We start from the raw sequence: 23,970 nt of genomic DNA on the forward strand, positions 1-23,970 counted from the left end.
AAGTTGGTTGTTAAAGTCATTGTTTCATCATCATCTTTGAAACTCATCAAGGGACATTTCACCATACACAAATATTTAACTAAAAGTTCTGTTGAGCAAATCACATCTTCTTTACTTCAGAAAAAGTAGACATTTACCAGTGTTCACACAATAACTTTTTTCCATAGATCTTAATTGTTTTAATAAACTAAGAAACAAAAAGGGTGCATAATACAGGAAATTACGTTTGTTACCACTGCCACATATGTATACATGTCAGGTATTTTTAACGTCACATTATTTTTATAGACTTGGCTATTAGCGTTATACATCCCGTTTGTAATACATATGTCTTTACTACATACACATGGATGTGGAATTCATATCACCTGACACCCAGGACATATTTTTTGGCATCAAGGGCAACAAGTTTTCATGTTTCTTTTGTCCTTGGGACAAGTAGGTCCAACCCCCTGCAGCACAAACCCTTTGGCTGCCAGTTTACAAAAAAAGGGAACTGTCTGCAGTGGAGGTAATATGTGTCCATAAGTTAATGCTGTTCGAACTTGTATTTATGGTTCATTAATGAAAAACCTTCATTATTAGGGTGAGCACTGTAAATAAACGTTTTAAGGTCATAGTGCCCTACTTACAGTGGTTCCAAAAAATAAAAAGTACACACTCATGTTTGAAAGGTTTAACAATATGAGGCTAAGTATAATGATCAAAGAATTTTCTCTGATTATATACAGATGTTTGCAGAAGCTTGTAAGCAAGAGTGATGATTCTTTGCTTTCAAAATAAAATGTTCAGAAAAAAATGCAAGTAGGAAAATAACGTTTTACTACTATGAAATGTTAGGTGCTATTTCTTTGAAGGGTCATTTAGTAAAATGTGTTGATGCATGCTAGTATTTCCCAAAAATATTCCTAATGGAAAACCATTTTCAACAAGATTATGGGAAGCATGAAAATAAACAAGCACTGGCAAAGCCAATCTATCTGACATATTTTGTGAGTCTTTTGGTTTTGTCAATGCGTGTCTTGTTTTGACATGGCTTTTGAAAACACTTTATTGTTGTGGGAGCTGCCAGGCCCTCACCATTGTAACAAACACTGGTAAAAATTAAAAAACGTTTTTGGTCTCAAACGGTACACATTGCCACCAGTGGCGTAACAAAGGCCCCTCAGCCTCCTATAGGGGGCCCCCTCAGCACAGCACAAGCCCTGAATGAGTCTAGGGGGAGGATCTCTGTATTCTTTGCAGGGAGGCCCCTCCAGTTTCATTACATCACTGATTGCCACAATAGTCCCTGCACTGAACAAAACTACTTTGTGTGCCAATATACTCATTGTGGAAGAGCAGAATGCGATCACTAACTGCAAAGCCAGCCGATAGAGAGAGAAATAGAAGTTTTATCAAAACAAAATGTCTTTGTTAACGCCAGACCTAATTAGGGGCCCAATTCTTAAAGAATTCACAAAAGAGCACCCATGGTATATGTCTTTGAATTAGTGGCTTTCATGAATTCACAAGAACTTACAGAAGTAGCCCAGGAAATTGTATGCCTAGAAAATATTTGTGAACTGTATTTTAGCATGAGCAAATATGCATGCGTAGATGTGCTCATGTGAAAATCTATTGAGCATTTACAAGTTCACTTTCCCTCCAACCACTTTTTTCCCAACCCTGGAAGAACTTCTACTTCTGCCATTGTCAGGAGTAAATTTCCAACCTTTTTCATTATGGGAAACGATTATAGAAGAGCTGGTGAAAATCATTTAAATATGCAAGTTAGCAGGTTTGCAGACTCAAAGGCATTCCAGCCCTAGAACTATTGCTTACTGCTTCCTCCAGCACCAGTACATAGATCGGCGGAAAAGTGGCAAATTAAGGAAATTGCTTTAGTAGGGATTGAAATTGCAAGTATTCAAGCCCTACTATAATAGTGGCATAATCAGAGAGGCTATTATCAGAGCTCTTACATAATCTTGAACTCCGGGCTGAGGACAAAGTCAGGAGTGCTGGCGTTGATGACGTTGGGGCTGCGGTGCGGGACGATGTGACGTGTGGTGCCCACAGGCCACGGTGCAGGCAGCAGCTCGGTGATGGCATCCTGCGGCGTCAGTGTGACCAGGGCTGCGGTGTGAAGCGGGCAGTGCGACGTGCTGTGTCCCCAGGTCACGGTGGAGGCTGCGTTGCTGAAGCGCTGTTGTCTGTAGGCCCAAGGCGGTCGTACAACTGTAGTATTGCACATGTAAAACACATCAGTATGTGTCCTACCTTTTAAATACACTACACCCTGCCCATAAGGCTACCTAGGGCCTACTTTAGGGGTGACTTCCATTTAGTAAAAGGGAAGGTTTGAGTCTGGAAAATCGGTATACTTGCCAGGTCCAATTAGCAGTGCAAGACTGCAGTGGCAGGTCTGAGATATATTTACAGGGCTACTCATGTGAGTGGCATTTGATCTACAGGCCCTGGGCACACATAGTGCACTTTACTAGGGACTTACTATTAAATCAGATATGCCAATCATGGATAAACCAATCACCAATACAATTAACATAGGGAGCACTTGCACTTTAGCACTGATCAGCAGTGGTAAAGTGCGCAGGGCAATAAACCAGCAAAAACAGAGTCCAGCACATCATAAAAACAGGAGGTCAGAGGGCAAAAAGACAGGAGAACCACACCAAAAGATGCCAGGTCTAAACTTGTCCCCTCTAGCTGAGAGTAGGGAGAACTACCCAACCCCTTGGGAGTTCTCCTCACTAAGGTGGAAAACCTGGACAGACCATCAGCGTTGGTGTGTTCTGTGCCAGGACAGTGCTCCACCGTAAAGTCCATCCCCTGTAGGGAAATTGACCACCTCAGCAGTTTTGAGTTCTCACCCCTCATATGCATTAACCATCTGAGGGGCCTGTGGTTGGTGAGACCCAAACAAGTAGGGTCATAGCTTCTTCAGTGCCCAGACCACAGCAAAAGCTTGCCTTTCAATTGGACTCCACCTCTATTCCCTGGGGAGTTGTCAGGTTGGCCTAAGCCCTCTTCGTTCAGCTGTGAGAGTACTGCTCCCACACCATGCACTGAAGCATCTGCTTGTACCACAAACTCCTTGGAGAAGTCAGGGGCCAGCGGGGAGGGTGCCATGCACATGGCCTCCTTCAGAGGGTCAAACGCAGTTTGGCATGTCTCAGTCCAGATCAACTGTCTAGGCTGCTGCTTAGAAGTCAGCTCTGTCAGGGGAGCAACACTGGTGCCATAACCCTTGACAAATCTCCAGTAGTATCTGGTGAGGCATAAGAAGGCTCTCACCTCTGTCTGGGTCTTAGGGCGTGCCCAAGCTCGAATGGCATCAATCTTGGTTTGCAAGGGCACCACCCGGCAGCTTCATACCTGGTGTCCCAAATACACCACTGACCCCTACACTATCTGGCACTTCCTGGCCTTGATAGTAAGGCCTGAGGCTTGCAGCACCTTCAACACTTACCACAGGTGGTACAAGTGGTCCTCCCAGCTGGAGCTGAAAACAGCAATGTCGTCAAGGTAGGCCGCACTGAAGTTCTCAAGCCCAGTCAGGATCTGATTTATCAGCCTCTGGAAGGTGGCTGAGGTGTTCTTCAACCCAAAGGGCATGACCCCGAAGTGGAAGTGCCCCTCTGGCGTGGAAAACGCTGACCTCTCCATGGCCCCATCAGTTAAGACAATCTGCCAGTACCCAGACGGTAAATCAAACGTGCTGAGGAACTTTCAACCGATCACTGAGAGCATCAGCTCTGGGGATGGGGTGGGCGTCAGTCTTGGTGAATGAATTGAGCCCACAGTAGTCCACACAGAACTGAAGTTCTGGTGTGGCACCAGATGCAGCAGCCTTAGGTACCAAAAACACTGGGCTGGCCAAGGGCTGCTGGAGTGCTCAATCACCCCTAAAGCCAACATCTTGGATACCTCATCTTTGATGCTGGTCTTCACTCTGTCAGCTAATCTGTAAACTTTGTGTTCTACAGGCAGGCGTGCATAGATGGGTGACACCTGGAGTGAGTGAGAACAGAGCTGAAAATTGTCCCAGTAACTGGCAACAGTCACTCTGTTGTTCTAAAGTCAGAGAAAGGGAGAGGATCATCCCTTCTACTGACCCACCCTGTTCCCTGAAGCATGGTTAACTCAGACCTCTCAAAGTGGGGTTTGAGGAGGTTCACATGTAGGACCCTCAAGGAGTTCCTAGGAGTCTGCAAGTCCACCAACTAGGTGACATCACTCTTGCGCTCCTTTACCTCTAATGGCCCTGTTCACTTGTCCTGTAGAGCACAGGGCTCTACTGGGGCCATGACCCACACCTTCTGACCAGGCTGATACTCAACCAGAGTAATATTCTGGTTGTACAAGCGTTTCATGTCCTCCTGGCTTGCCTCCAGATACTCCTGAGTGAGCTTCCTGAAGCGGGCAGTCTGGTTTCTGAAGGCCAGCTTGTAACTAAAAACATCCTAGGGTAATTTCCTAGGAGCTTGCTCCCAGCCCTCTTTCACCAGACTTAGAGGTCCTTTCACAGGGTTCCCATACAATAGCTCAAAGGGGCTAAAGCCAACCCCTCTCTGTGGTACTTCCCTGTAGGCAAAGAGAAGGCATGGCAAGAGGACGTCCCACTTACGCCTCATGGAGTCTGACAGATCCCCAATCATGCCCTTCAGGGTACAGTTGAATCTCTCAACCAACCTGTTACTTTGGGGTTGGTAAGGAGTGGTAAACCTGTAGTTAAAGCCACACTCCTTCCACAGGGTCCTTATGTACATTGACATAAAGTTGGTACCCCAGTTAGATACTCCCTATTTGGGGAAACCCACTCAGGTGAAGATCCCCATCAGTGCCCGGGCCACAATGGGCGCTGTCACTGTATTCAGAGGGATAGCTTCGGGGTACCGAGTGGCATGGTCCTCAAAGACTAGGATGAACCTGCTGGCCAGGGCGGTCTCGTGGTCCAGAAGCCCAACTATGTCAATATCCACCCACTTAAAAGGGTGCTCGCGACTGGGAAGGGTTGTAGAGGAGCTCTACTTTTCCCTCCACTTTTGCCACTCACTTGGCAAATCTGGCAGGACCTACGAAAAGCATTTGTATTTTGTCTCATTTGGAGCCAGTAGAAGTGGGTGACAAGCCTGTCAAAGGTCTTGCCCTCCTCTAAATGACCTATCAGAGGTCTCCCAGTTCGGCCATTTGTTCCCCTGTAAGTGCCAGGGTGTCCCCCTCGAGGTCAGCCTCCTCCCGGACCGTGGGAACATCAGGGGCCGGTTTCCCACACCCCTTGCCCTTTCTCTTGGCAGGCACCTGGGCCACTGTTTCAGGCTCCAGGTCCTCCTGATCACCCTGACTGGTTGCCATGGACCTGGTTGTCACACATGCCCACTCTGGCAACCCCAACATCCCCAAGTGTGACCTGAGCTCCACCTCTGTCCAGGCGGAGGTCTCCAGGTCAGTGCCCAGCAGACAGTGAACAGGCATGGTGGGGCTCACTGCTACCTTTAAGGTATGTGAGACCTCCCCCACTCAAAAGGAATCTGAACCGCTCTACACTGGCCCTCTGAGTTGTCCACTGCAAATACTTGGTGGAATACACCAGGGACTATCTGCTCTTCAGACACCAGGTGACACTGGACCGTGGTCACACTGGCTCCAGTATCTCTGAGAGCCTCTACCTCTAATCCAGCATACCATAAAAACAGGAGTTCAGAAGGCAAAAGACAGGGGAAACACACCAAAAGATGCCAGGCCTAACACTCACATACAATGGGTAGAATAGCACTAATAACGTGGAATGTTAAGGGTATGGGCTCCACTACAAAATGACACGTGGTACATGTATACCTCAAACAGCGGCACACATCGCCTTTCTATAGGAAACTCACACCGGTAAGGAGTAGGAACATAGATAACAGAAACACTGGCAGGGTCAGGGCTACTGCACGACATACTCTGCCTATATGAGGATGGCTATGTGAGGTGTGAGGTGGATGTGGAGTAGACTCCAGTGCCTCTTCAAATGCATGGATACCATAGCAGAGGGGCTCTACTTGTTTGTGGAAAGGATCCTATATGGCACAGCGATATTATTAGGAAGTGTCTACTCACTGAATACAGACCAGTCGCAATTTCTGACAGAGCTGACGGTACAACTGGTCTGCTGGTCCCAACTCCAATGGAGTGGTGGCGTTTTTTTACTGCATGTTAGAAACAGAGCTCGGGCAGTCCCACCCACTACTACCTCTCCAATACCCTGAACACTCATGTCAAATTCTAATAGGTTGGACTCAAAGAGTCATTTGTTTCTTGGGCAACGTCAATTATCCCTATCGGCTTATCACTGTAGATTCGTATTTTTATGTATTACTCCCATTCTTAGTGATATAGCAATTGATGGTGCCAGTCCTTCAGGTGGAGGCCTCCTGTTCGGAGATCGTTTTGTAAAAGAAGTAACCAGATCTGTCAACATAGTTACTTCTTTGGATCAGGCCTTTTCACTAGGGCTGGGAGGGGCCATTTCTCCTACCAGACTATACAAAGGAGTTCCCCGTTGCAAAGGCACCTGGAATGAAAATCAAAGAAGCACCCTCTTCTTTCAGTCCAGAGGTCAGGGTCACAGAGGACAAATTCCACATGGAAACGTCTGTGAAAATTCGGGAGACTCTTTGTCCAAAGGTTTATAACCTGTTAATTTAATGTCTCACCCTTTCTTCCTGGACGCCGTCCTCTTCACTTGTATCACCGTGGCTGTGCCTTGCAGCATATCCTCTGGTGCTGTATGCCACAACTGCGCTATTTGGTAGCCGGCCTCTACCGCAGCCAAGTCATTTATTTCCAATAGACTGCACATGCAATAATCCTTCTTTATAACTGGCAGTGTGATTCACCCTTCATGCATTCCATGTGTCAATGAATCTACAGACATTTGTGGAGGACCCTTGTTCCACAAGTGTTGCACCAAGCCTTTAGAAACAAATTCTCAGGTGCCCAATATGGCGCATTCTGAAGTATGGATACCGCACAAACATGAGGAAGAAAGCAATCACCATTGTTAAACGTCTCTCTGGAACTCAGAGAAAGTGTTGCATCGATTAAAGAGGATATAGTACTATTTATGCCAATTAATGCTGAATCCAGGTTAACATCCCTGGTTTGTTCCCATTTCTACAGTGAATAATTCTGACAGGAGCCCATTCACTTGCCCTTGAGTCATGAGGGTGATATAGTGGAGTCTGACCCAGAACAAAAATGTAATTCTGAGATGCATTTAATAAGGGTCTTAGTGTTGGCATTCCAGAATATAGTGCTCACTTAGGGGGTTCATTAGAGATAAAAAAAATGTCAGGATACTAATTGAAGAGCCAGGCCATCAGCTTCTTGTGGATTAGTGAGAAGTGGTGAGGGCGTTCTGATGCGTAACTGCACGCCTTAGGAGTGATGTAGAAGGCCTAACCACCGGAGCTTGGGCCTGCGTGTGTGGAGATGTAATGCCCCAAATGGAGACAAGATATTGGCCAGGAGTAGTATGTCATACAGTGTTCAATCTCTATTCAATGTCGACTACAGGAGGAAGAGCTGTCACTGTGTTCTTACAATGTGTTTATGTTGGTTCAATTCAACACAATTCATCCTTGTGAGTTTACTAGATACCCATTGGTGTTCGAGGCAGTTCCTCTTTTCATCCACTTACTGATGGTTGATTTTTTACCTTTCTCCACAATAAATATAATTGATTAAGGGGATGGACTGGTTAGCAGTGTGAGCACATTCTTGGTATATTTAAATACATGCCACACGTCATAGAGTCCATGGTGCCTGTACAAGAGGATGTGACAACAGCTGAATTCAGAAACAATCAGATGTACATGAGCCGATGAAGCATTTTAGGCAATCGGGTCAGATTCCCAATGTGTTCCCGGTACACGTGCATTATACATATCAACAACGTTCATATGTCAGACTGTTAGGGATCAGCATTCAGCAGAAGCCTCTGTGCCTGCTGTATTTGCAGTCGTATGAGTGAGCTCTGTCTGTTCAATTGGAATGTGTGCCGTCTTTCTCAATGCTAAGATCAAATAACTATGGATCCCTTTCTGAGGGGCAGGGAATTCATAATTCAGGGTGTAATGCGTGTTCATGATCAAATCAGTATTACAACTCACACTCTGCGATTTTTCTTTACACAACCTGTCACAGATACAACTGGTAAGGTTATCAATATTTCACCCATTCATTCATCTGCTCACTCATCGATGCTCCTGACTATCCCCCACTTCACCCTGTGGTGCTAGGAATGGGGAGGTAACACAAAACAAAACCCCATGGTATCAGAATTTCCTCAGAGTATCTTCCCTCCAGGAATTATAATGGCCCCTTGAGAACCATGCTCCAAGAAAGATAAGGAAACGATAAAGTCAAAAAGCTAAGTGTGCTTCTTTATTAACAAAGTGCGTATTATTTTATTGGCAGTCTTGTGTGTGGGGGTGTTTGGATGGGTGAGTGGGCAACTACGTGAATAAGTCAATGGGAGACTAAATGGATGGGTGAGTAAGTGCAGAGATGAATGCATGAATGCACACACAAGTGATAATATAGACAAATAAAGGAGTGAGTGATGAGAAGGAATGGGTGAGTGGATAAATGAAAGGTTGATGGGCGAGTAAATTGATGAATGAATCATTTGCGAATTACTGAGTTCATGGATAAATGACTGAATGGATGAGAAGGCAGATAAATGATTGAGTAAGTGCATGTGTGCACGGATACGGCATACTGCAGCAAACACCAGTGGATACATTGTCTCTGTAAACACCCCTCATAGTATAGTAAAAACCAGTGCAGTGTGCATAGAGTCCTCATAGTGCAGTAAGGTGAGGTGTACACTCAGATTCCTCATACTGTAGTAAAATGTCGTGCAGTGCGTACAGATTACTCATAGAGCACTGAAGATGCAGTGCAATGGAACAGATTCCTCAGAGTGCAGTAAGATGCAGTGCAGTATGCACAGTTTCTAATAAACAGGGTAGCAACACGCAGTGCATTGTGCATAGATTTGTATAGTGCAGTAAGATGCAGAGCACATTCCTCACAGTGCAGTAAGATGCAGTGCATTGTGCATAGATTTGTATAGTGCAGTGAGATGCAGTGCACAGATCCCCTCTTTAACACAAATGATGCCCACAAACACCCCTGGAGAGGAAGGAAAGCCCCCAGAGGCCCCCGGGTAGAAGAGCCCAGCTCAGCCCGGCTCCTTGCAGAGATTTCCTCCAGGATTATTCAGTCTATTTCTACAAACACAGCAGAAGGTGCTGAGAAACCCCTCAGACAGGTTTCTGCCCACCTGGGGTCCAGGCAGCCCTGGCCCAGGAAGGCAGAACAAAGGATTTCCTCTGACAATCTCCTACCTGAGCAGAAACCTGTGCAGACATTTCCAGGCTCTCTCCTCCTCCTGGTGCTGGGGGGGGGCAGGTGCAGATTTGGGGTCTGGGGGGGGGTCTGTGAGAGTCTGAAGATGAAGATAACTGCACAGACAGACAGGGGGTCCTTCCTCCCCTGCAGCAGGCTGGACACAGTGGGAGCGGCCGGAAGTGATGTCAGCATCCGCTGCTGGTGCTGTCTCTGCCGCCGCTGACCCGGAAGAGGAAACCCTTCTCCCTTTCATACAATGTGCTTAGTCATTTTATCCGCAGGGGAGGAGCGCCCTCTGGTGGCCGCTGACGGGACCGCCGCCTCCAGGCTCCAGCAGTGAATACATTTCACACAAAGAAGCATTTTGTGGCAGAAAAGAGTGAATTGAAATGAGGGCTTGTGTTTAATAAAATATATGAAACTGTAGGTTTCTGCTACAACTAAACGACACTTTTTTCTAATTTTCCTGTTCATGTCGAATATTCTTTGTATTTAATATACCTGCGTATCCTCAAACAACTCTATGGCACTTTGGATCAAATCGAGTTTGGGGTTAAGGCTATTATTTGCGCCTTAAAATATTAAACCAGAGGCTTCTGTTTGCCACGCTTTGCAAGCGCAGACTTTATGTCTCTTATTGGCTGCTTTCTCATATCACTTGACCCAATTCAGGTGAGAAAGGATTTTTTAAGGCGAAAAGTGAATTATTTTAGCTGCCTCCAGTTTTTATGTATGTTAATGGGTAATATTAATTCATCCTTATTTTGTTTTTAAATCTCCCTCTTTTCAGAATGCTGGCCTGTATGCTTTGTCATACGTGACCCAGGCTAACATTTTAATACAGGAAAGTGGGAGATTTAAAAAACAGAACTGGGGGAACGTATTTTACCTATTTACTTTTTTTGACCCAGAGGCAATTTTAGGCGAGAGACAGGTAAAATAAAGTCGGCTTTATCTTTAAAAACCAGGAGTCCCCAGCCTAAATCGGGTCTGTTGCCATGCAAGTTTTGTTGACCACTTCCTTTCAAAAGAGGCTAATTTAGAAAACAAATAAAGAAATATATTGTAGTGGCAATATATTCATAAGACAAAACAATATGGTTTGACTCACACCGAGATTTCTCACATAGAGGATGTTATTATGAAAATTAGTTAGTGGTGCCAGGTCTGAAGGATGAAGAGGGGATTTTACCACTCGAAAATATTACACTCAATTGTAGGAAAGTACCATCTTGCCTGGCATGTTACCCACATATTTCACTGTATATATGTTCTTTTAGTCTATGTCTCACTGGGACCCTGCCAGGCAGGGCCCCAGTGCTCATAAGTATGTGCCCTGTATGTGTTCCCTGTGTGATGCCTAACTGTCTCACTGAGGCCTTGCTAACCAGAACCTCAGTGGTTATGCTATCTCTGCTTTCCAAATTTGTTACTAACAGGCTAGTGACAAAATTTACCAATTCACATTGGCATACTGGTACACCCATATAATTCCCTAGTATATGGTACTGAGGTACCCAGGGTATTAGGGTTCCAGGAGATCCCTATGGGCTGCAGCATTTCTTTTGCTACCCATAGGGAGCTCTGACAATTCTTACACAGGCCTGCCAGTTCAGCCTGAGTGAAATAACGTCCACGTTATTTCACAGCCATTTACCACTGCACTTAAGTAACTTATAAGTCACCTATATGTCTAACCTTCACCTGGTGAAGGTTGGGTGCAAAGTTACTTAGTGTGTGGGCACCCTGGCACTAGGCAAGGTTCCCACACATCGTTCAGGGCAAATTCCCCAGGCTTTGTGAGTGCGGGGACACCATTACACGCGTGCACTATACATAGGTCACTACCTATGTACAACGTCACAATGGTAACTCCAAACATGGCCATGTAACATGTCTAAGATCATGGAATTGTCACCCCAATGCCATTCTGGCATTGGGGGGACAATTCCATGATCGCCCGGGTCTCTAGCACAGAACCCGGGTACTGCCAAACTGCCTTTCCGGGGTCTCCACTGCAGCTGCTGCGGCTGCCAACCCCTCAGACAGGTTTCTGCCCCCCTGGGGTCCAGGCAGCCCTGGCCCAGGAAGGCAGAACAAAGGACTTTCTCTGAGAGAGGGTGTAACACCCCCTCCCTTTGGAAATAGGTGTGAAGGCTGGGGAGGAGTAGCCTCCCCCAGCCTCTGGAAATGCTTTAATGGGCACAGATGGTGCCCATCTCTGCATAAGCCAGTCTACACCGGTTTAGGGATCCCCCAGTCCTGCTCTGGCACGAAACTGGACAAAGGAAAGGGGAGTGACCACTCCCCTGACCTGCACCTCCAGGGGAGGTGCCCAGAGCTCCTCCAGTTTGTCCCAGACCTCTGCCATCTTGGAAACAGAGGTGTTTGTGGCACACTGGACTGCTCTGAGTGGCCAGTGCCAGCAGGTGACGTCAGAGGCTCCTTCTGATAGGCTCTTACCTATCTTGGTAGCCAATCCTCCTTCCTTGGTAACCAAACCTCCTTTTCTGGCTATTTACGATCTCTGCCTTGGGGAATTCTTCAGATAACGAATGCAAGAGCTCACCAGAGTTCCTCTGCATCTCCCTCTTCACCTTCTGCCAAAGGATCGACCGTGGCCTGCTCAGGACGCCTGCAAAACCGCAACAAAGTAGCAAGACGACTACTAGCAACCTTGTATCGCTTCATCCTGCTGGCTTTCTCGACTGTTTCCAGGTGGTGCATGCTCTGGGGGTAGCCTGCCTCCTCTATGCACCAGGAGCTCTGAAGAAATCTCCTGTGGGTCGACGGAATCTTCCCCCTGCAACCGCAGGCACCAAAAGACTGCATCACTGGTCCTCTGGGTCCCCTCTCAGCAAGACGAGTGTGGTCCCTGGAACTCAGCAACTCTGTCCAAGTGACTCCCACAGTCCAGTGACTCTTCAGTCCAAGTTTGGTGGAGGTAAGTCCTTGCCTCCCCACGCTAGACTGCATTGCTGGGTACCGTGTGATTTGCAGCTGCTCCGGCTCATGTGCACTCTTCCAGGATTTTCTTCATGCACAGCCAAGCCTGGGTCCCCGACACTCCTTCTGCAGTGCACAGCTGTTAGAAATGGGGTTTCTGGTTGGCTAGGGTATGCACCTCAGCCAGGCAGAACTTACCCACTCTAGTCAGGGCAAGGGAGTTACACGTCCAAGATAACCCCTGCTCACCCCCTTGGTAGCTTGGCACGAGCAGTCAGGCTTAACCCGGAGGCAATGTGTAAAGCGTTTGCACAACACACACACACATGTGACGCAATATCCCCACCACAAAGGAAACACAACACCAGATTATATGAGAATATACTGTATTGTACACAACGTAATTATTAGATCAACATCACATAACAGTACTATCCTGCTACCTTAGCAGTTGTCAGAACGTTACACATTAGTTACTCTGCAAACTAGCAGTAGTCACACATAACACACAGGTTACTCAGTATTCTGCAACATAAGCAGTAGTCAGGAACACGTTATCACATTAGCACACTTGTCATTAGAATATCATAAAACGCCCATAGTAGGAACATTCGAATATCTATGGCAAGTTAGGGAAACATATTAGCAAGTCATGCCCATAAAAGGAACATGTGCACACATATGTAAAAGCATCATAGAACAGGTAGGCAACATAGTATAATTAGTAAAGTCTGTAGAAAGAACTCCAATTATAACTCTATTGGTCCATTTAAAAGTACCTGGTTGATGAGGAGGCACTTCCAGCGCCTAAAAACGAATAATGGGGCCCCCGGCGCTCCTTTGCGCAAAAACGGGGGCCTCCCCAAACATGGCAGATAGAGAGGGGCGGCACGCACCCTCTCTGACTCTTTGACGGGCCCCTTCTGGGACCCGTGATCACTGGGGGCCCCCCCAGGCCTCCACCGGCCCTCTCCAGGGGGGCCAAGGTTACCCAATGCTTCAAAGGGGGAGGGGGGTGCCTCGCACCCCCTCCTTGTTGCAACACGGGCCCCTCCGTGTTGGACCCGCTAACCTCTGGGGTCTCCCTGGGCCTCCGTGGCCCTTCCCCTAACTAAAATACTCCTGGCCCGCGAGGGGGCCAACAAGGGAGCCGGGGGCCAGGGCGAGCCTCCGGCGAGGCTGCCGCCCGGCCCGAGTCAACAGGGGAGTCCTCCGGGACTCCTCGACACGAGGGAGAGGCGTTCTCCTCTCCCTCGCCGTCCCGATGACGTCGCGGCCCAAGGTGGGGCCTGCTGGTGCCCCGGGGGCGCTTTGAAAAGCGTGCGTCCCCCGGGAGCACGCTAAGAGCGTGCTAGCTCCTTCCTTGGCTTTTGGACGTGCCCCGGGGGCACTGGAGACAGCGCGAACCTCGCGCTTGAAGGCAAATGCTCTGCCCAGGCTGCGGCGGTGATTCCAGCACACAAAAGGCGCCGTAGAGAGCGCAAAGACACATTGAGGCTCCCGGGCTGCGGCGGTGATTTCCCTGGGCAAAAGAAAGGCGCTTTTCAAAGCGCTGAGACACATTAACAGCCCAGGTTGCGGCGGTGATCCTTTTGCCAGTAATTGCAAGAATGCCTGTTCTTTGTTAAAGCATTCTGGGCACAGGTTTAAAAGATCGTTGCAGGGGTCAGGGGCCACAGCACCCTGCCCCTGGGAACAACCAAGCAAGAAGGAGCACAGGGCTGGTGGGCCCAGCTACAGGCCAGCACAAGGGGTGCAGATGGTGGCAGTTCCTCCTAGTGACCAGGCAGGTCACAGGTCAGCACAGCAGCAGCAGTCCATGGCGGTTTCCTGGTGAGTCCATTCATCAGCGTCCTGTGTCCAGTTTCAAGTTCCAAGAATGTTCAAATTGTGGGGAAAATTCCCCTGTACTTATAGTCCTGTTTTTACAGTGTTTTACAATGATAGGGAGAGGAGGTTCCAGCCAGTTACAACTGGTTCTGGGAGTGCCCCCTCTCTCCTTTCAGCACAGGCTCCAAACATCAGTGGGGGGTTAACGACCCTATTGTGTGAGGCCAGGGCACAGCCTTTACAAATGTAGGTGTGCCCCGCCTCTCCCTTCTCTCAGCCCAGGAAGACTATTCAGTATGCAGATGCACCTCTGTGACACCTCCAACCTCCCTGTGTACAGGCTGTCTGAAAAGTATGCACAAAGCCCCAACTGTCACTCTGCCCAGACGTGGATTGGAGTCAAGCTGCAAAACACCAGAATCATAAGCACAGATAAATGCGCACTTTCTAGAAGTGGCATTTCTGTGATAGTAATAAAAAATACACCCCCACCAGTAAGCAGTATTTATTATCCCCATCACAACCATACCAAACACGCCTACGCTACCCCTCATAAATCAGACAATACCCTTTACACATAAGGCAGGGCATTTCTAATGCAATCCTATGAGAAGGCAGCACTCACAGCAGTGAGACACCAAGTTAGGCTGTTTGTCACTACCAGGACAGGCCACGCAATATGGCACATGTCCTTCCTTCTACATACATGGCACCCTGCCCAAAGGGCTAGCTAGGGCGTACTTTAGGGGTGACTTACATGTAGTAAAAGGGGAGTTCTGGGCCTGGCAAGTACATTTAGATGCCAGGTCCCTGTGGCAGAAAACTGCTCACACAGGCCCTGCGCTAGCAGGCCTGAGACAGGTTTCAAAGTCTACTTCAGTGGGTGGCGCAAGCAGCGCTGCAGGCCCACTAGTAGTATTTAATTTACAGGCCCTGGGTATAGAGATACCACTGTACAAGGGACTTATAGGTAAATTAAATATGCCAATTAGGTATAAGCCAATCATACCAACTTTAGATGGGAGAGCACCTGCACTTTAGCACTGGTCAGCAGTGATAAAGTGCTCAGAGTCCTAGAGCCAACAGCGAGAGGTCAGAAAAACCAGGAGGAAGGAGGCAAAAAGACTAGGGATGACCATGCGTATGGCCAAAAGTCCAACAACAACCTTCTGAGTTGTCCTCCGGCGTCGTGGGACTCCCTTTTGTGACTTCGGGTGGACTCTGGTTCACTTTTCTTCTAAGTGCCTGTTCAGGTACTTCTGCGGGTGCTGTCTGCTTCTGTGAGGGCTCCCTACGTTGCTGGGCGGGGTGCCCTCACAGAAGCAGACAGCACCCGCAGAAGTACCTGAACAGGCTCTGTCTCCTCATCCAAGTGGCGACATCCTGGTCCCTCCAGTGCCACAGCAGCACCCAAAAACCCTAAACGCGATCCTTGCAGCTAGCAAGGGTTGTTTGTGGTCTTTCTGCATGGCAACACCTCTGCAAGCTTCTTCACGACGTGGGACATCCATCTTCCAAAGGGGAAGTTCCTAGTCCTCTTCGTTCTTGCAGATTTCCAAGCTTCTTCCAACAGGTGGCAGCTTCCTTGCACCCTCAGCTGGCATTTCCTGGGCTCCTGCCCACTCTCGATACTGTTGCAACTATTGGACTTAGTCCCCTTGTCTTACAGGTACTCAGGTCCGGAAATCCACTGTTTTTGCATTGTTAGTGTTTCTTCTTCCTGCAGAAACCCCCATCACGACTTCTGTGCTCTCTGGGGGTAGTAGGTGCACTTTACACCTACCTTTCAGGGTCTTGGGGTGGGCTATTTTTCTAACCCTCACTGTTTTCTTACAGTCCCAGCGACCCTCTAGAAGCTCACATAGGTTTGGGGTCCATTCGTGGTTCGCATTCCACTTTTGGAGGTTTGTGTTGCCCCTATACCTATGTGCTCCTATTGCAATCTACTGTAATTTTCCATTGCTTGCATTACTTCCTTTTGCTATTATCTGCATAATTTTAGTTTGTGTACATATATCTTGTGTATATAACTTATCCTCATACTGATGGTACTCACTGAGATACTTTTGGCATATTGTCATAAAAATAAAGTACCTTTATTTTTAGTACATCTGTGTATTGTGTTTTCTTATGATATTGTGCATATGACACCAGTGGTATAGTAGGAGCTTTACATGTCTCCTAGTTCAGCCTAAGCTGCTTTGCCATAGCTACCTTCTATCAGCCTAAGCTACTAGAAACACCTCTTCTACACTAATAAGGGATAACTGGACCTGGCACAAGGTGTAAGTACCTCTGGTACCCATTACAAGCCAGGCCAGCCTCCTACATTGGCTGTGGAGCAGTGGGATAAGTACTTGTAACTACTTACCACTTTGTCATTGTGTACTTTTCATAAGAGAATAATATACAAAAGTTCAGTGTATGTACACCTAACCAAAAAGTTTTGCTTTTCTCCTCTTACACTTTCTACTAAGTGCTGAAAAGTATTCTAAAACTTCTAAAAGTTTCCAAAAAGTTAGAAAAAGTTTTTTTCTCTGTTCTTTAAAAAGTTCTGAAACTTTTTCTTTCTTCTCACTGTCTCTAAACCTTCTTGTATCATGTCTGATGTAGAGTCTGCTCTTAAAATGGTCAATACTACCTATGACAATTTGAATTACAAGAGCCTAAGGAGTCTCTGCTTAGATAGAAGTTTAGTGATAGGAAAGAACCCTACGAAAGAGTTTCTATATAACATGATTATTGTGAATGATGAGTCCCCAAGCAGGCACTTCAAATGAGAAGTTAATAGATGGCTCCCATTCTGACTCAGGGGATCTCCTTGAGGGAGGTGGGGAGGGTTCTGTTCCAAATCTGCCCCCTAGCAGACCACCTAGTAATGCTGGTAGTAATAGAAGCTCCCATCATAGTAGGGGTGTTTTTATTCCTGGAGACCAGGTTGTTAGAGTCCAGTTAGGGACAGATCTCCCTCTGTTGTTTCCAATTTATCTTCTGTGTCCAAGCATTCCCAACCCACCCACCCTGAAGACAACATGTTAGAAAGGGAACTCAAAAAGTTGAGAGTGGAAGAGACCAGACTGAAGCTTAAACAGCAACAGCTGGCTCTAGATAGGGAATCCCTAGACCTGGAGAAAGAGAGACAGAGATTGGGGTTTGGCCCCTATGGTGGCAGCAACAGCAGTATTCCTGATAGTAATCCTGTTATAGAGCATGATTCCAGGAATCTGTCCAAGATAGTCCCCCCTTACAAGGAGTGGGATGACATCAACAAGTGGTTTGCTGCACTTGAGAGGGCCTGTATGGTACAGGGGGTCCCTCAAAGGCAGTGGGCTGCTATATTGTGGCTATCTTTCGATGGAAAGGGTAGGGATAGGCTCCTTACTGTTAGAGAAAGTGATGCTAACAATTTTGCAGTTTTGAGGGATGCACTCTTGGATGGATATGGCTTAACCACTGAACAATACAGGATTACGTTCAGAGACACCAGAAAAGAGTCCTCACAAGACTGGATAGACTTTGTTGACTGTTCAGTGAAGGCCTTGGAGGGGTGGTTACATGGCAGTAAAGTTTCTGACTATGAAAGCCTGTATCATCTTATTCTGAGAGAGCATATTCTGAATAACTGTGTGTCTGACTTGTTACACCAATATCTAGTGGACTCAGATCTGACCTCTCCCCAAGAATTGGGAAAGAAGGCAGGCAAATGGGTCAGAACAAGAGTGAACAGAAAAGTCCATACAGGGGGTGACAAGGATGGCAAGAAGAAGGATGGTAAGTCTTCTGACAAGGGTGGGGACAAAAGTAAAACTGAGTCTTCATCAGGCCCACAAAAATCCTCTGGTGGGGGTGGTGGGCCCAAATCCTCTTCAAATCAAGTTAAAAAGCCTTGGTGCTATTTGTGTAAAGTCAAAGGACATTGGACAACTGATGCCAGTTGTCCAAAGAAAAACACCAAACCTCCCACTAACACAACCCCTACTGCAAATTCTAGTGCCCCTAGTAATAGCAGTGGTGGTGTGAGCAAACCTACTAATAGCCAATCCAAGGGAGTAGCTGGGCTCACTTTTGGTAATTTAGTTGGGGTTGGTCTTGTTAGGGAGACCACAGAGGCTGTGTTAGTCTCTGAAGGTGCCATTGATTTGGCCACCTTGGTTGCTTGTCCCCTTAATATGGATAAGTACAAGCAACTTCCCCTAATAAATGGTGTTGAGGTTCAGGCCTACCGGGACACAGGTGCCAGTGTTACCATGGTGATAGAGAAACGGGTACACCCTGAACAACACCTACTTGGTCACCAGTACCAAGTGACAGACGCTCATAACAACACTCTTAGCCACCCCATGGCTGTTGTGAATCTCAACTGGGGGGGGGGGGGTTACTGGTCCAAAGAAAGTTGTGGTTGCCTCAGATTTACCTGTAGACTGTCTACTAGGGAACGATTTAGAGACATCAGCTTGGGCAGAAGTGGAGTTGGAGGCTCATGCAGCAATGCTGGGCATTCCTGGGCATATTTTTGCTTTGACAAGGGCTCAGGCCAAAAAGCAAAAAGGACAGGGTAACTTGGATCCTGGAACAATGGACCAAGTGCTCCCTAAAGCTAGGGGTAGCAAGGGTAAATCCCTACCCACTATCCCTCCCTCTACAGATGATTCTCCTTCTCAGGAAGAAGAATTTCCTCCCTGTGCAGAACCTTCACCAGATGAGCTGGCAGCAGACACTGCTGAGCTTTTGGGTGGAAGGGGGCCTGCCAGGGAAGAGCTGAGTGTGGCACAGCAATCCTGTCCCACATTAGAGGGTCTCCGACAGCAAACTGTCAAGCAGCAAAATGGGGATGTCAGTGACTCACATAGAGTTTGCTGGGAGGACAACCTCTTGTACACAGAGGCAAGGGACCCAAAACCTGGAGCAGCCAGGAGATTGGTCATTCCCCTGCAGTACAGAGAGTTCCTCCTAACTCTGGCACATGACATTCCTTTGGCTGGGCATTTGGGCCAGATCAAAACATGGAAAAGGCTTGTTCCCCTGTTTCACTGGCCTAGGATGTCAGAAGACACAAAATATTTTTGCAAGTCTTGTGTGACCTGCCAAGCCAGTGGCAAGACTGGTGGCACACCAAAGGCTCCCCTTATTCCACTACCTGTGGTTGGGGTCCCCTTTGAAAGGGTAGGGTTTGACATAGTTGGCCCCTTGACCCTCCTACTGCTTCAGGCTATAGGTTTATCTTGGTGGTTGTGGACCATGCCACAAGATATCCTGAAGCAATTCCTCTAAGGACTACTACAGCACCTGCAGTGGCAAAAGCCCTCCTGGGAATCTTATCCAGGGTGGGTTTTCCAAAAGAGGTTGTATCAGACAGGGGTAGCAACTTTATGTCTGCATACCTGAAAGCTATGTGGAAGGAATGTGGTTTAACCTACAAATTCACCACACCTTATCATCCACAGACTAATGGACTGGTAGAGAGGTTTAATAAAACTCTCAAAGGTATGATAATGGGTCTCCCTGAAAAACTCAGGAGGAGATGGGATGTCCTATTACCTTGCCTCCTTTTTGCTTACAGGGAGGTACCCCAGAAAGGAGTGGGCTTCAGCCCCTCTGAACTCCTCTTTGGACACCCTGTAAGAGGTCCACTAACACTTATGAAGGAGGGTTGGGAACAACCCTTAAAAGCTCCCAAACAGGACATAGTGGACTATGTACTTGGCCTAAGATCCAGAATGGCTGAGTACATGAAAAAGGCCAGTAAAAACCTTCAGGCCAGCCAAGAGCTCCAGAAGCAATGGCATGACCAGACGGCTGTTCTGATTCAGTACCAACCAGGACAGAAGGTGTGGGTATTGGAGCCTGTGGCCCCAAGAGCACTCCAGGACAAATGGAGTGGACCCCATCTCATTGTTGAGAAAAAGGGTGAGGTTTCCTATCTGGTAGACCTGGGCACTGCCAGGAGCACCCTTAGGGTGATTCATGTCAACCGCCTAAAACCCTACTATGACAGGGCTGATCTCACCCTGCTCATGGCAACAGATGAAGGACAGGAAGAAGAGATTGACCCTCTCCCTGATCTCTTCTCCTCCACTGAAGAGGATGCTTTAGTGGAGGGAGTAGTGTTAGCAGATTGTCTGACTGCAGAACAGAAAGACAACTGCATAAACCTCCTTAGACAATTTTCTGAACTCTTTTCAACTGTGCCAGGCACCACATCTTGGTGTGAATACACAATTGATACTGGAGACAGCTTGCCTGTCAAAAGTAAAATCTATAGGCAGCCCGACCATGTCAGGGACTGCATAAAACAAGAGGTTCAGAAAATGCTTGATCTAGGAGTGATTGAACCTTCTGAAAGCCCATCGGCGAGTCCTGTGGTGCTTGTACCAAAGCCTCACTCAAAAGGTGGAAAAAGGGAGATGAGGTTTTGTGTAGACTACAGAGGTCTCAGTCAGGTAACAAAAACAGATGCTCACCCTATACCCAGGGCAGATGAGCTCATAGATACACTGGCATCTGCCAAGTATCTAAGCACCTTTGATTTGACTGCAGGGTATTGGCAGATCAAATTGGCTGAGGATGCTAAACCTAAAACTATATTTTCAACTTTAGGAGGGCACTACCAATTTACAGTGATGCCCTTTGGTTTGAAAAATGCACCTGCCACTTTTCAGAGGTTGGTGAACACAGTCCTGCAAGGGTTGTAGGCTTTTAGTGCAGCATCTCTAGATGATATAGCTGTCTTTAGCTCCACCTGGGATGAGCACCTGGTCCACCTTTGGAAAGTTTTGGAGGCCCTGCAAAAGGCAGGCCTCACTATCAAGGCCTCAAAGTGCCAGATAGGGCAGGGAAAGGTGGTTTATCTGGGACACCTGGTAGATGGAGAACAGATTGCACCACTTCAGGGGAAAATCCAGAAAATCATGGAGTGGGTTCCCCCTACAACTCAGACCCAGGTGAGAGCCTTCCTAGACCTCACTGGGTATTACAGGAGATTCATTAAAAACTATGGCTCCATAGCAGCCCCTCCTAATGATCTCACTAGTAAAAAAATGCCTAAAAACGTATTGTGGACAGCTAGCTGTCAGAAAGCTTTTTCTGCACCTGTCCTAAAAAGCCCATGTTACTCCAAGAAATTAATTGTTCAAACTGATGCATCTGAATTAGGGGTAGGGGCAGTCTTGTCACAACTGAATTCTGAGGGCCAGGATCAACCAGTTGCTTTTATCAGCAGAAGGTTGACCCCTAGAAAAAAGTGTTGGTCTGCCATAGAGAGGGAGGCCTTTGCTGTGGTCTGGGCACTGAAAAAGTTGAGGCCATACCTGTTTGGTACTCACTTTATTGTTCAGACAGACCACAAACCTCTACTTTGGCTAAAACAAATGAAAGGTGAAAATCCTAAATTGTTGAGTTGGTCCATATCTCTACAGGGAATGGACTATACAGTGGAACATAAACCTGGGAGTACCCACTCCAATGCAGATGGACTCTCCAGATATTTCCACTTAGACAATGAAGACTCATCAGGTCCTGGCTAGTCTTATTGTCCTTCGTTTGGGAGGGGGGGTTGGGTAGGAAAGTACCATCTTGCCTGGCATGTTACCCCCATATGTCACTGTATATATGTTGTTTTAGTCTATGTGTCACTGGGACCCTGCCAGGCAGGGCCCCAGTGCTTATAAGTATGTGCCCTGTATGTGTTCCCTGTGTGATGCCTAACTGTCTCACTGAGGCTCTGCTAACCAGAACCTAAGTGGTTATGCTCTCTCTGCTTTCCAAATTTGTCACTAACAGGCGAGTGACTAAATTTACCAATTCACATTGGCATACTGGTACACCCTTATAATTCCCTAGTATATGGTACTGAGGTACCCAGGGTATTGGGGTTCCAGGAGATCCCTATGGGCTGCAGCATTTCTTTTGCCACCCATAGGGAGCTCTGACAATTCTTACACAGGCCTGCCAGTGCAGCCTGAGTGAAATAACGTCCATGTTATTTCACAGCCATTTACCACTGCACTTAAGTAATTTATAAGTCACCTATATGTCTAACCTTCACCTGGTGAAGGTTGGGTGCAAAGTTACTTAGTGTGTGGGCACCCTGGCACTAGCCAAGGTGCCCCCACATCGTTCAGGGCAAATTCCCCGGACTTTGTGAGTGCGGGGACAACATTACATGTGTGCACTATACATAGGTCACTACCTATGTACAGCGTCACAATGGTAACTCCGAACATGGCCATGTAACATGTCTAAGATAATGGAATTGGTACCCCAATGCCATTCTGGCATCGGGGGGACAATTCCATGATCCCCCGGGTCTCTAGCACAGAACCCAGGTACTGCCAAACTGCCTTCCCGGGGTCTCCACTGCAGCTGCTGCGGCTGCCAACCCCTCAGACAGGTTTCTGCCATCCTGGGGCCCAGGCAGCCCTGGCCCAGGAAGGCAGAACAAAGGGTTTCCTCTGAGAGAGGTTGTAACACCCTCTCCCTTTGGAAATAGGTGTGAAGGCTGGGGAGGAGTAGCCTCCCCCAGTCTCTGGAAATGCTTTGATGGGCACAGATGGTGCCCATCTCTGCATAAGCCAGTCTACACTGGTTTAGGGATCCCCCAGCCCTGCTCTGGCGCGAAACTGGACAAAGGAAAGGGGAGTGACCACTCCCCTGACCTGCACCTCCCAGGGGAGGTGCCCATAGCTCCTCCAGTGTGTCCCAGACCTCTGCCATCTTGGAAACAGAGGTGTTTGTGGCACACTGGACTGCTCTGAGTGGCCAGTGCCAGCAGGTGACGTCAGAGGCTCCTTCTGATAGGCTCTTACCTCTCTTGGTAGCCAATCCTCCTTCCTTGGTAGCCTAACCTCCTTTTTTGGCTATTTAGGGTCTCTGCTTTGGGGAATTCTTCCGATAACGAATGCAAGAGCTCACCAGAGTTCCTCTGCATCTCCCTCTTCACCTTCTGCCAAGGATCGACCGCTGACTGCTCAGGACGCCTGCAAAACCGGAACAAAGTAGCAAGCGACTACTAGCAACCTTGTATTGCTTCATCCTGCCGGCTTTCTCAACTGTTTCCAGGTGGTGCATGCTCTGGGGGTAGCATGCCTCCTCTCTGCACCAGAAGCTCTGAAGAAATCTCCTGTGGGTCGACGGAATCTTCCCCCTGCAACCGCAGGCACCAAAAGACTGCATCACTGGTCTTCTGGGTCCCCTCTCAGCACAACGAGCGTGGTCCCTGGAACTCAGCAACTCTGTCCAAGTGACTCCCACAGTCCAGTGACTCTTCAGTCCAAGTTTGGTGGAGGTAAGTCCTTGCCTCCCCACGCTAGACTGCATTGCTGTGTACCGTGTGATTTCAGCTGCTCCCGCTCCTGTGCACTCTTCCATGATTTTCTTTGTGCACAGCCAAGCTGGGTCCCCGACACTCCTTCCTGCAGTGCACAACCTTCTGAGTTGTCCTCCATCGTCGTGGGACTCCCTTTTGTGACTTCGGGTGGACTCCGGTTCACTTTTCTTCTAAGTGCCTGTTCAGGTACTTCTGCGGGTGCTGTCTGCTTCTGTGAGGGCTCCCTATGTTGCTGGGTGCCCCCTCTGTCTCCTCATCCAAGTGGTGACATCCTGGTCCCTCCTGGGCCACAGCAGCACCCAAAAACCCTAACCGCGACCCTTGCAGCTAGCAAGGCTTGTTTGCTGTCTTTCTGCGTGGGAACACCTCTGCAAGCTTCTTCACGACGTGGGACATCCATCCTCCAAAGGGGAAGTTCCTAGTCCTCTTCGTTCTTGCAGAACTCCAAGCTTCTTCCATCCGGT

The 23,970-nt window shown here is 47.8% G+C and overlaps 2 protein-coding genes across 2 annotated transcripts in view; one reads left to right on the plus strand and one right to left on the minus strand.

Moving 5' to 3' along the window:
- Nucleotides 1-23,970, plus strand: part of LOC138286922 (uncharacterized) — a 244,649-nt gene that overhangs the window by 109,304 nt on the left and 111,375 nt on the right.
- Nucleotides 1-23,970, minus strand: part of LOC138287262 (zinc finger protein 850-like) — an 87,056-nt gene that overhangs the window by 6,786 nt on the left and 56,300 nt on the right. Inside the window, exon 3 of the mRNA XM_069227622.1 lies at nucleotides 15,921-15,932. Coding sequence (XP_069083723.1) covers nucleotides 15,921-15,932 — 12 coding nt within the window. The remainder of the gene's footprint in view (nucleotides 1-15,920; nucleotides 15,933-23,970) is intronic.

This window comes from Pleurodeles waltl, chromosome 4_1 (assembly GCF_031143425.1).
Source record: "Pleurodeles waltl isolate 20211129_DDA chromosome 4_1, aPleWal1.hap1.20221129, whole genome shotgun sequence".
In the NCBI taxonomy this organism is placed as follows: domain Eukaryota; kingdom Metazoa; phylum Chordata; class Amphibia; order Caudata; family Salamandridae; genus Pleurodeles; species Pleurodeles waltl.